The sequence below is a fragment of the Macaca fascicularis genome, chromosome 7 (genome assembly GCF_037993035.2).
Source record: "Macaca fascicularis isolate 582-1 chromosome 7, T2T-MFA8v1.1".
NCBI classification, from domain to species: domain Eukaryota; kingdom Metazoa; phylum Chordata; class Mammalia; order Primates; family Cercopithecidae; genus Macaca; species Macaca fascicularis.
In genome coordinates this window covers 162,223,493-162,237,901 of record NC_088381.1, presented here as the reverse complement: position 1 = coordinate 162,237,901, position 14,409 = coordinate 162,223,493, and the positions used below count along the sequence as shown (strand labels likewise).

General features: G+C 34.4%; 1 protein-coding gene across 9 annotated transcripts in view; it reads right to left on the bottom strand.

Moving 5' to 3' along the window:
• The window catches only part of PPP4R4 (protein phosphatase 4 regulatory subunit 4), a 105,888-nt gene that overhangs the window by 69,654 nt on the left and 21,825 nt on the right, over positions 1-14,409 (bottom strand). For all 9 annotated transcript variants that reach the window (XR_012416088.1, XM_065549304.2, XM_073998154.1 and 6 more), the window contains exon 3: positions 1,793-1,895. Coding sequence is in view for 5 of the 9 variants with exons in the window: in XM_005562097.5 (XP_005562154.3) it covers positions 1,793-1,895 (103 nt within the window). In the remaining 4 variants the exon portion in view is untranslated. The remainder of the gene's footprint in view (positions 1-1,792; positions 1,896-14,409) is intronic.

Below are 14,409 nucleotides of genomic sequence, written 5' to 3'. Positions count from 1 at the left end.
TAATCTGGACTCTTCTACCTTTTTGGTATCTCTTTTAAACGGAGTACAGGGCAAGACGATGGTCCTAAATAAATGGTTGCATGTTGATTAGTAAAATAAATGAGTGAAATCATTCAGTTATAAATAAAGGTTTCCTTAGTACATATTCATTAGTATATACTACCTTTGTATTCATTTATTAGTTAATATACTCTGTATTATGGATTAATTTCCATTACTTTTAAAGCTTACTAAAACTATATCTTCTATAACTCAGGCATACCTTATAGTTTCAGAAGATACATTTGATTCTTTGTATAAATATGCTATACATATGAGTGTACTATATTATTTATACACCCCCATGAAATTAAGGTTTTGGGGGAGCTGTTACTTAATTTCCTTTATTGTGAACTCAACAAAAGGATTTTTGCAAAGTAATTTAGAGATGTCTAAAGTTCACTGCTCTCTTTCATCTTTTATTCTTGCATCGTGAAACTTTGGACATCTAATATGCTCTCTGTGGACCAGATTTCACCTGCTCAACGCAGAGTGTGCAGCATGCAATATTCTTAGCTATAAATCTAATTTGCTTACTTACATTAACTCTGTAGCCAAGAGGACCTAAATACCTGTTCCTTTCTGCTATTGTTTAACTGGCACTTCCAGGTGTCCTGCTGACAAGTGTAGGTCAGTTAGTATCACAGAAATTGAATGTAAAAATAAACCTGGTCTGTGTGGACCTAATTCCTTTGAAATTATGGCATGATTCTGGGAAAAACAGATATGAAAAAGCTTGATTTATTTTTGAATCACATGCAATGCCAAAATAAATATCATCTTAATTCACCATTGTAATCGGTCAAAACGTTCATAGTGCCTGCATAGGTGGGCATCTCATGAAAATAACATGGTATGTCCCTGATCTAAATCACAGTAACTAGAACCATAATACACATGCCTAAAAATAAAACTCAAGGACTCAATAATAACTTCAGTATTTTAAACACATAAATTAAAAATTATGAGAAGAGCTATATCCAAATAAAAAAAAAAGCAAAATCTACCAACCTCTATTAGCAAACATAATCCTCAGTAGTATGTAACCTCACTGACCCCATTAGTAGGCAAATTCTTGGAGGACACATACACTGGTGTCTGTTTTGTTCATTCAAGTTCTTATAAAGAAAAGCACTTTGCATATAAGTACAAATAAATAATTAGTAAATATTTAATAGTTGAAATTATTTAATTTTATATTAATAATCAATAAATATTAAATAGAAAGAATGTAATAGTAGATCAAACATTTTTGTTCATAGCAGAAAAACTAATTCTGAAGAAATTTATGAAGCAATAAATTACATACACATCTAAAATTGTGATGGCTATAATTCACTTTATCTGATGATTCTTCGGAGGTCATCATAGGGTCAATTATTAGGAGTATCAGCTCAATTACATTATCAATGTTATATGAATACTATTAATATAGATTTAAGCCAACAGAATATTAAATACTTTTTTTAAGAATAATTAGGAGGTGTTTTTGAGCTACTAAAAACTACCTTTAGTAAAATGTCTCTACTGAGAAAATGACTAAAGAAATTTTACAACTTAAGATCTGAATTTCTCCATTTCCATCAGCTAATTTCCCTAAATATTTTCATTATAATTCAAAATGTATATAATAACACTTCCTCCACTCAAGGTGCAAAAGATCAGCCATCAAAGCTCCAAAATCCTCTTTCAACAATGACAACATGCTACTGGGAAAAATGGGAAACTCCAATCTTATTTCATACCAACTTACTCTGACTTTTGGCAACACTCTCCGAAGCGTCTCAGTGGGATTCTGTCGCATCAAAAACGGGAGATTTGCAATCACACTTGTTCCTTGGACATCTTGACCAGCACTTACAAAGAAAACACAAATTTAAAATGTATAATTATAAGCTGAATTCCTCTGCACAGTTATAAAAAGTATGGACTAATTGGAAAAATGACTGCTTTGAATGATAAGCACTCAGACTTCTAAGTTTTAAGCCAGAAATACATCATTTAGATATAAAACTAAAACCAAAACTGAAATTTCATTAAGCAAATCTTATCACAAATACATGAAGATATTAATGATGCCTGTGCTGAAACAAGATTATCTTATTGTTTTAATATGTCTTAAGCCTAAAAGTTTTGAGACTATTACTAAATATGTATTTTTTAATTCTACCTCATTTTTTCCTGTGACCTGTCAGTTTGCCATGCTTTATAAAAATGTATAAACGGTAACATTTTATTACGGTAAACATTAATAATCATAACAACAGGGAAAGCAATAAAATCAACTACAGCAAAATCATACAACTTTCTTTTGGTACAGTGAAATCACTTGTAAAACTAGATTTGACTCCATGCCAGAAACTTCTTAAAGATACACTCAATACTCTTAAAGATCAGCAGGGTGTATTTACATAATTCCTTTTTAAATTGACATTCATTAAGGAGTTATCAAAATAATCTCAGCAATACTCTAGTGGCCTAAATACCTTGAAAAACATGTTCAGATTCTTCCAAAAAAATCATTTCCACAAACAGCAAAAAAACTGTTTTCAAATATAACCAAAGTGGCCTAAGTTTTGAAAATACTTGAAATATCCATATATATATGTGGATGGATAGATATCTATCAAAAAGATGCCAACAAACATGGCATCACCTCAGAGGGAAATCCCACCTATTCTTAACTGACACCAATTTAAATATTGATTGCTGATTCCATAATATTTACTTATTGATTAGAATTATTTTACTTATCTCTTCAAATGGATTTGTAGTTATATGTACATAAGACTTTAATACATTTTACATAGTTTTTTTAAGTAATATATTTTTGCTTCAGAGTAAGTTCTATTAAAAAGAAACATATTCTAATTCTAAATGAGGCTGCCCTGCCATGAAGAAAGGCTTTTTCTGTTGCAATATGGTAAGCTAGAAATACAGGACATCGTAATCATTCCACTGTTCTCATCACCCTCTAGGAGAATCCTTTACTAGACAAAATTCAGAAGGAATAGTGAAGGGTGTGAAATAGAGAATCCACGCCAAATGGAGAGAGGGTCAAAAAAAGAGAAATTAAGGTTGCACAGAAAAACACTACTAGTAGTGAACTGAATGGTGGCCCCCTAAAAGGTATGTCTACATCTTAATCCTAGAACCTGTGATTATTGTCTTTATTTTTAAAGGGCTCTTGAGATAAAGAGATTATCCTGGGTTATCCAAACTAGCTAGGCCCTAAATCCAATAGCAAGTGTCCTTAAAAGCGAAACTCACAGAATAAAACATAACAGATGGCCGTTTGACCACAGATGCAGAAATTTGAGCAATACAGCCACAAGTCAGGGAATGGTGACAACCACCAAAAGCTGGAATAGGCAATAATGGATTCTCCTCTAGATCCCTGCTGACATCTTGACTTCAGACTTCTGTTCTCTAGAACTGTGACAGAATAAAATTCTATTATTTTTAAGCTACTTGGTTTGTGATAACTTGTTACAACAACCAGAGGAAATAAATATACTACACTACTAAAGAACTGAAAGAGAATAATCTGAAAGAAAAAGAAAATGACAATGCCTGGCCCAGGGTAGAGGTTCAATAAATATCTCTTGAAAGCTTGAATGAATAGATGGCTAACTAGATGAACAGATGTCAGGAATATTAAATATTGAATGTTCCATGAATTTTATTCACTAATTTGCAATTAAGGTAAAAAAGGGTATAATCTCTAATATCTCACAGAGGTGAAAACAAAACTTTTCATAGGAAGGCAAGAAAAAGAAAACAGAAGCAAAAAAAGAACAAATAAAAAATAAAATGATACACTTTAGCCTTAAAATATCAACAATTACATTAAATATAAGTGGTCTAAAAATATCAGTTTAAGACAAGAATTGGCAGAGTGGCTTTTAAAAATGATTCGACTATATACTGTCTACAAGAAACTCACTTCAAAAAAACAGTATCAGTGGTTGAAAACAGTATCAGTGGTTGAAAATAAAGAATGGAAAATAATATATCATAGAAATGTGAATCAAAAGAAAGCAGGAGTGGCTATATGAATATCAAGTAAAGTAAATCTCAGAGAAGAGAAAATCACCAGAGACAGACAGGGACACTATAAAATGATAAAAGAGATGAATCCACCAAGAAATAGCAATCCTAAATGTGTATACAACAAACTGAGTTGCAAAATATGTGATACAAAAACTGATAAGACTGAAAAGAAAAATAGACAAATACACAGGTGCAGCTGGAGATTTCAGAACCCATCTCTCAACAACTGACAGAACTACACAGAGAATCAGCAAAGATATAGAAGAACTCAAGAATACCATCAACCAAGATTTAGTAGACATTTATAGAACACTCTATCCAACAATAGCAGAATATACATTCCATTCAAGTGCCCAAAGAACATGTATCAAGATGGACCATAAAACAAACTTCAACAAATTTTTGAAAATTTAAATAATACAGAATTTTCTCTAACCACAATGGAATCAAACTAGAAGTTGGTAAAAGAAAGGTAACAGAAAAATCTCCCAACTCTTGGAAACTAAACAAACTTCTATATATTCCCATGAATATATGGGAGACCTTTCTCAAAGAGAAAGGTCTCACGGGAAATCAAAAAATACACTGAACTGAATGAAAATAAAAAATTAACATTTGTGAGATACAGCTAACATATTCAAAGAGGGAAATGTAACCATCAGAAAAAAACGGAACATCTCACATCAATAATCTAACTTTCCACTTCAAGAACCTAGAACAAAATAATCACAATACACAAGCAGAAGAAACAAAGAGATAAAATCAATAATAAAAACAGAAAAAATAAAGAAAAAGAAGGAAACAAAGACCTAGTTGTTTTAAAGATCAATAAAAATCAACCTTAGCAAGAATGACAAAAGAACAAGAGAAGACAAAAATTAACAACATCAGAATTGAAACAGTAGGTATCTCTACAGACTGCAGAAATCAAAAGGACAATAAATGAATGCTGTGAATACTTCTATACATATAAATTTGAAAACTTAGACAAAATGGACCAATTTGTTGAAAAACATAAATAGTAACAACTTATCCAATATGAAAGAGATAATCTGAATGTTCCTACAACTATTAGGGAAATTGAATTAATATTTTCAAAGTCCTAAAAAAATGTCCAAGCCCAGATGGTTTCAGTGGAGAATACTACCAAACATTTAATGAAAAATTAACACTATTCTACACAATCTCTTCCAGAAAAGAGAAGAGGAGGTGGCACTTCCTAAATCACTTCATAAAGAAAAACTACAAAGCAGTATACCTCATAAATATAGATGCAAAAATATTTAATAAAATTTTAGCAAGAATTATATACCATGATCAAATGAAGTTTATTGCAGGGATGCAAGGCTGGTTCAATATTAAAAATCAATATACTCCATCATATTAACAGGCTAAAGAAGAAAAATATCACATGATCATATCAATTCAGAAAAAACATTTGACAAAAGTCAACACATGAACACTGAAATTACAAATTCAATATAATTTATAATCACTCCAAAAAACTAACAAAATATGTACAGAAGTTGTAGGTTGAAAATACACAATGCTGAAAGAAATCAAAGGATATCTAAGCAATTAGAGAGGCACACACTGGGAAATTCAGCATGGTAAATATGGCGATTCTCCCCAAAGTGGTATACAGCTTTAACACAATTCCTATCGAAATACAAACAAGATTTTGGGAGACACAGATTATATTTTTTCTAAATTTATATGAAAAACCAAAGGAATAAGCATAGCTGAAACAACTTTGAAAAAGAAGAACGAAGTAGGAGGAACTGTGTCCACCCACTGTTAAGACTTATTATAGTAAGCTATAGTAACCAAGACTACACAGTATTGGTGGAGGGAGAGAGACATAGATCAACAGAACTGAAGGCAGAACCCAGAAATAGACCCCACACATATGCCCAACTGATTTTTGGCAACAGTGCAAAGACAATCCAGTAGACAAAAGATAGCCTTTTCATCAAATGGCACTGAAGCAACTAGATATCCACAGGTGTTTAAAATTTAAAAAAAAAAAACACAAAACTGACACAACCTATGTCTCACACTAACTCAAAATGAATCACAGACTTACACCTAAACCATAAAACTAATCACTTCTCAGCCTTTTCACTAAGATCAAGTGTGAAACGTATAACAATAGAGCTGCCAGGAAAAACACGGGCAAATAGCTTCTAGATCTAGGGCTAGACAAAGAATTCTTAAACTTGGCAGTAAAAGCATGATCCACAAGAAAGGGAAGTTAGACTTCATCAAAATTTAAAACTTTTGTATTGTGAAAGACCCTGTAAAAGGATGAAAAGACAAGCCACAGACTGGAAGAAAATATTTGCAAATGAATGTTTGAAAAAGGACTAGTGTTGAGACCACATAAAGAACTCTCAAAACTCAATAGTAATAAAATACACAATCCAATTCAAAAATGGGTAAAAGACATGAGGGAACATTTTACTGAGGATGATATAGAGATTGCAAATAAGCCCACTAAAAGATGCTTAATTCATTAACCATCAGGCAAACACAAAGTAAAAGGACAATGAACTATCACTACACATTTATCAGAATGGCTAAAATTTTAAAAACACCACCAAAAGCAAAAAAACTGGATGATTCATTGCTGCTAGGAATGTAAGCCGGTATAGCCACTCTGGAAAACAGTTTGGAAGTTTCTTAAAATATTAAATATGTAACACCATACAAGACAGCAATTGTACTCTGGGGAATTTATCCCAAAGAAATAAAAATTTCTGTTCACATAAAAACTTGTGGATGAATGTTTATAACACCTTTATTTGAACAACAAAAACAACAAAAAAGATATGAAAACAATGATATGTCCTTCAGTGAAGAAATGGATAAACGAACTGTAGTACACCTACACCATACTGTGGAATGCTACTCAGCAATAACAAGGAAAAAAAAACTATTGATATGTGTAACCACCTGGAAGAATCTCCAGAAATTAAGCTAAGTGAAAAAAAAATTCAATCCCAAAAGGTTACATACTGTATGATTCCACTTATACAGCATTCTTGAAATGACGAAGTTATACAAATAGAGAACAGATTAGCGAATTCCAGGGGCTAAGGAGGGATACAGGAGCAGGAGGGAAATAGGTGTGACCACACAAGTGTAATATGAGAGATCCATTGATGATGGAAATCTTATGCATCCTGATTTTATCAATGTCAACATCCTGGTTGTAATACTGTACTATAGTTTTTCAAGATGTTATTATAGGGGGAAACTGGGTAAAGAGAACATGGATATTTCTGTATTATTTCTTACAACTGTATGTGAATCTAAAGTTTTCTCAAAATATAAAGGTGTTTTTTGTTTTTTGTTTTGTTTTGTTTTTTGAGACAGAGTCTGGCTCTGTCATCAGGCTGGAGTGTAGTGGCACGATCTTGGCTTACTGCAACCCCCGACTCCCTGGTTTAAGCTATTCTCCTACCTCAGCCTCCTGAGTAGCTGGGATTACAGGCACGCACCACCACGCCTGGCTAATTTTTGTATTTTTTTTTTTTTTAGTAGAGATGGGGTTTCATCATGCTGGCCAGGATGGTCTCGATCTCTTGACCTCATGATCCACCCGCCTCGGCCTCCCAAAGCGCTGGGATTACAGGCATGAGCCACCATGCCTGGCCGAAAAGGTTAATTTTTGAAAGCAGTCAGTGTAACAGAATTTTCAAAAAGCACCTGGATACCACACTACATGTGGAAATCTGAGAAATACAGTATCTACTCATGATTTAAAACTATCAGCAAACTACAAATAGAAGGGAACTTCTTCAACCAGATAAAGAATACCTATGACAAACTTAGAGCCAGCATCATACTTAATGGTGAAAGAATGAATGCTTTCCCCCAAGTCAGGAACAAGGCAGGGATGTTGACCATTACCACTTCCTTATTTTAATCCATAAACACAATATTTATCTTTGTTTATTTAGATCTTTGAATAGTTTATTCAGTTTTACGTAATTTTTAACATACAGATCTTACACACATTTTCTTAGATTCGTATCTAAGCACTTTTTTATTTCTATAGGTTTTGGGGGAACATGTGGTGTTGGTTACATAAGTAAGTTCTTCAGTGGTGATTTCTGAGATTTTGGTGCACCCATCACCCAGCAGTGTACACTGTACCCAATTTGTAGTCTTTTACTCCTCACACCCCTCCCACCCTTTCCCCAGAGTCCCCAAAGTCCACTGTATCATTCTTATGCCTTTGCATCCTCACAGCTTAGCTCCCACTTATAAGTGAGAACATATGATGTTTGGTTTTCCATTCCTCAGTTACTTCACTTAGAATAATAGTCTCCAGCTCCATCAAGGTTGCTGCAAATGCCAATATTTTGCTACTTTTTATGGTGAGTGAGATACACACACACACATACACACACACCACATTTTCTTTACTCGTTGACTGATGGGCATTTGGGCTGGTTCCATATTAGCAACTGCAAATTGTGCTGCTATAAACATCCATGTGCAAGCATCTTTTTCATATAATGACTTCTTTTTCCTCTGGGTAGATACCTAGTAGGTACAGAATCACAGAATGAATAAGAATTCACCAACCAGCTGCTGTCTTCAAGAGAATCACCTAACACACAAGGACTCACATAACCTTAAGGTAAAGGGGTAGAAAAAGATATTCCAAATGGTCACCAAAAGTGAGCAGGAGTAGCTATTCTTACATCAGAAAAAAAAAAAAAAAAAAAAAAAAAAAACTTTAAAGCAACAGCAGCTTAAAAAGACAAAGAGGGACATTATATAATTATAAAAGGACTTGTCCAACAGGAAAATATCACAATCCTGAATATATATACACCTAACACTGGAGCTCCAAAATTTATAAAACAATTACTGCTAGACCTAAGACAGCAACACAATAATAGTGGGGGACTTCAATACTCCACTGACAGCACTAGAAAGGTCATCAAGAACAGAAAGTCAACACGGAAACAATGGACTTAAACTATACCCTAGAACAAATGAACTTAACAGATATCTACAGAACATTCTAACCAACAACTGAAGAATACACATTCTATTCATCAGCACAAGCAACATTCTCCAAGAAAGACCATATGAAAGGCCACAAAACAAGTCTCAATAAATTTAAGAAAATCAAAATTATATCAAGTACTCTCTCAGACCACAGTGGAATAAAATTGGAAATCAACTCCAAAAGGAACACTGAAAACCATGCAAATACATGGAAAGTTAATAATCTGTTCCTGAATGATCGTTGAGTCAACAATGAAATCAAGATGGAAATTTAAAAATTATTTCAACTGAATAATAGTGACAAAACTTATCAAAACCACTGGGTAGAGCAAAAGCGGTGCTAACAGAAAAGTTCATAGCATTAAATGTCTACATCAAAAAGTCTGAAAGAGCACAAATAGACAAGCTAAGGTCACACCTCAAGGAACTAGAGAAACAACAAACCAAACCCAAACCCAGCAGAAGAAAAGAAGTAACAAAGATCAGAACAAGACTAAATGAAATGGAAACAAAAAAATACAAGAGATAAATGAAATAAAAAGCTGGTTCTTTGAAAAGATAAACAAAACTGATAGACCACTAGTGAGATTAACCAAGAAGAGAGAAGATGCAAATAAACTCAATTAGAAATGAAATGGGAGACATCATAACCAATACCACAGAAATACAAAAGATCATTCAAGGCTACTACGAACACCTTTATGCACACAAACTAGAAAACCTAGAGGAGATGGATACATTCCTGGAAGTATACAACCCTCCTAGATTAAACCAGGAAAAAACAGAAACTCTGAACAGACCAAGAACAAGCAGCAAGATTGAAATTGTAATTTAAAAACTGCCAACAAAGAGAAATCCAGGACCAGACAGATTCACAGCTGAATTCTATCAGACATTCAAAGAATTGATACCAATTCTATTGAAACTAGACCATTATCACCATCCAACACTCTGTTGGAGCTCTGAACCAGTGCAATAAGGCAAGAAAAAGAAACACAGGACTTACAGATTAGAAAGGAAGACGTTCAATTGTTTTTACTCACAAACAACATAGTTGTCTATGGTGAAAATCCCAAATAATCTACAAAATGGCTAGTAGAATAAGTGAGTCTAGCGGTATGCAGAACACAAGGTCAATATATAAAAGTATCTCTACTTTTATATATTATATTTTCCATACAATGTAAAAGATATAAATTATAATTTAAAAGGTAATCTAATTTACATTAGCATAACAATATTGATATGGGAAGGGGTGCAGGGAAGTGCTGGCAAGGGATGGGCGCGTTGCCTGTCTAGGGTACCACCCCCGGGCCTGTGCCCGCAGACCTAGGTGAGGACAGGAGCTCCTGCCTTCACGTCCAAATGCTGCCATTTCCCAAGACCACCCTGGCCCACCACACCCCCAACCTGTGCTTATAAAAGCCCCAAGACCCTAGCAGGCAGAGACGCAAGTGGCTGGATGTGGAGAGGAACACACCAGTGGAGGAACACCCAAGTGGCTGGACGTTGAGAGGCCGTCAAGAGGAACGCATCTGCATAAGAGCACACCAACAGGCCCCGCAGGTCGGCAAGCCATGAACCGGCGGCATGGGGCAGTTTGGCTGGGGCCGTCAGAGGAGAGCCCGGGCTGCTAAGCAGCCCGACTCCAGGGGAAAATCACCTTTCTACTCCTTCGCTCTTCTGGCGAGATCTCCCATCTGCTGAGGGCTACTTCCTCTCAATACAACCTTGCGCTCATTCTCCAAGTCCACGTGTGATCCGATTCTTCCAGTATACCAAGGCAAGAAACCCTGAGATACAGAAAGCCCTCTGTCCTTGCGATAAGGCAAGGGTCTAATTGAGCTGACTAACACAAGCCGCCTACGACTGCAAAACTAAAAGAGCACCCTGTAACACATGCCTATTGGGGCTTCGGGAGCTCTAAACATTCACCTCCAGATACTGCCATGGGGTCAGAGTCCCACAACCTGCCCCTGGGCATGCTCCCCCTAGAGGTTTGAGCAGTGGGGCACCAAAAAAGCGAGCCACTCCCCTACTGCACGCCCTGCGAGGGAGGCTGAGGAACTTTTCCTGTTTCAATATGAAATATAATTGGAACACTTGACAAAAGATGTGCAAGACGTGTAGACCAAAAATTACAGAACATGCTGAGAGAAATAAAGAAGAGAGAAATATATTCAAGGATCAAATACTCAATATTGTTAAGACGTAAATCTCACAAATTGAAGACAGATTCAATATGATCCCCTTCTAAATCCTAGTAGGCTTTCTGCAGAAATGAACAAGCTTATTCTAAAATCTGCATGGAAATGCAAAGGATATAGAATAGTTAAAACAAATCTGACAAAAACAAAGTTGTAGGGCTAGTACTAGCAGGTTAGACTTTAAAACCTATCATAGAGCTATAATAGACAAGATAGTGCAATATTGGCATATAATCAACGGAAAAGAACAGAAAGTCCAGAAATAGACCCAAACATAAATGCGCAATTGACTTTTTAAAAAGGTGAAACGACAAATCAATGAGGAGATGATAATCTTTTCGACAAGTTGTGGCAGAACAATTAAATAGCCATATACAAACACAATGAGTCTCTCCTCATCCTGAAACAATAAACAGAAGTTAACTCAAAATGAATCACAGGCCTGACTATAAGAGCCAATAATGTAAAACTTCTAGAAGAAAACAGCAGAAAATCTTAGTGGCCTTGGATTTGACAAGATTTCTTGAAGAGAACACAAAAGGTAAAGTATAAAAAATTTAAAACTCAACCAAATAAACTTCATCACAATTACAAATGTTTGTTTTTCAAAGGCACTGTTACAAAAATGAAAATGTAAGCCATAGACTGGCATAAAATACCTGCGAAACAAATATTTAGCAAATGACTTGCATCTAGAATATATAGAGAATTCTTAACTACAAGAGTAAGAACATCCAATAAAAAGCGGACAAAAGATTTGAACACCTCACCAAAGAAAATATAAAAATGGCAAATAAATACATCTTAAAATGCTCAACAAAATTTTAATCATTAGGTAAAATTACGTTACAACCACAATGAGATATCACTACACATTCACTGATATAAAATTATAAGGACTGAACATGCCAAATGTGGGCAAGGATGAGGAGTAATGGCACTTTCACATACTACTGATGGAATATAAATATAATACAATCATTTTGGAAAAGTTTGACAATTTCTTTAAAGGTTACACATACACCTACCAAACAACCCAGACATTCCATATTTAAACATTTATCCAAGGGAAATAAAAGCATATGTTCACATAAACACTTTAATGTAAATATTTATAACAGCTTTGTTTGTAATAGATAAAAACAATTCAGATGTTCACTAATAAGTGGATAATCAAATTATGATATATCCATACAGTGATATATCCATATAGCAATAAAAAGAAATGAAGAAAATCATGGATAAACTTCAAAACAATTACACTGAATGAAAGAAGCCATACAAAAAAAATTAATACTACTGTATGTTTTCACTTATAGAAAATCACAGAAAATACAAACTGAACTATAGTGGCAGAAAGCAGCTTTTGCCTGGGAATAAAGAAAGGAGAATGAAAGCTGGATTATGAAGGGGCATGGGGAAATTTTTGGAGGTGGATATGTTTATTATCTTGATCATGGTGAGGGTTTCATGGGAATATACATATGTGAAAAGTCATCAAATTTCCAATTTTAAATATATGTAGTTTACTATACATCAATACTTCAATAAACTAGTACGAAATAAAGTATATAAATACAAAAAAAAAAAAGATGAAATCACCCCTATAAAGATGGCAACAGTGAACACATTTTTTTTTTAATTTCCTGAATCCCTCATAAAAAACAGAGCATAAAAAACTAGGACAAAAATAATAAAATTAAACAAAATAAATAAAATAAACCATGCATGACATCTACACCATAACTACATGATAAGATTTCCCACACAAACCAAAAATCCATGTCATGTGAGAACAGCAGCTAAAACTGTTAATGGTTTTGTATCCTCCAACAGCTGATGAATTCAGCAAGTCCATAGTAACATCTGAGAGGGCCAAGCAGTCTTATCCCCATGAACTTTCAAAACTTCTAGAACAAAGACCCAAGTTGAAGAAAAATTCTGGGAAACAGAACCCAAATTGAGCAGCAGAGGAACAACAGAAAAGGTCTACATAACAGTACAGGAGAGAAACAGAACCGAGAAACCTCAGAAAGTAAGGTATCCTAATTCGAACACTACACAAAACAACAAAAAAGGGAGCTCTAGAGTCCTGAAATTAGAAAAGCTATCCTGAACCACACCTCTTAAGGTTTATGAAAACTAATTTCACATAAAAATGAAAAATAAGGATCATTAAATTACACGAATAGTTATTTTTTAAAGAGAGAATAAGGAGCAGACTAATATTCCTAAAGACAATGGAAGACATACTCAAACAGGTAACTACAACCTACTATTTCTCCACAAGCAAAGAAATTTTTAATGTATAAGATATGAAAAAACACATGAATCGTAATTATGAAAACTCAGAAATGAAGTGATAGAACTCAGGAAAGAATTAGAATAAAATATTTCAAAAAAGACTAAACTAGAAAGAAGAAAAAGATGAATAAACACAATAATACTTCAAGAGAAATAAAAGGTGAAAAGAAGAAAAATTTTTAAATAAAAAAGATTTGAAGCCAGGCACAGTGGCTCACGCCTGTAATCCCAGCAGTTTGGGAGGCCAACGCAGGCAGATCACCTGAGGTCAGGAGTTCAAGACCAGCCTGCCCAACATGGTAAAACCCTGTCTCTACTAAAAATACAAAAACTAGCTGGGTGTGGTGGTGGACACCTATAATCCCAGCGATGTGGGAGGCTGAGGCGGGGAATCACTTGAACCCAGGAGGCAGAGGTTGCAGTGAGCCAAGATCGTGCCACTGCACTCCAGCCTGGACAACAGAATGAAACTCTGTCTCCAAAAAAAAAAAAAAAAACTTTGAAACAAAGTAATATAAGCTTATAAGCTTGAGAGAAAGTAATATATGTAATATATAAGGTAGACAAAGAAGATCTAACAACTTTTAATAGGAGTTCCTGAAGAAGAAAACCAAAACCAAAGCAAGGGAAGGAATTTTTTTAAGTCAAAATTTTTTTTAAAAGCCCTTTCCTGTAATTAAAAACAAAAAAAAGATTCAAAAGCACGTACCGCAAACCTGATATAACCAATACTGAGATTTACTGTTGAATCTTAAAGAAAAATCCTTTGGGCATCCAA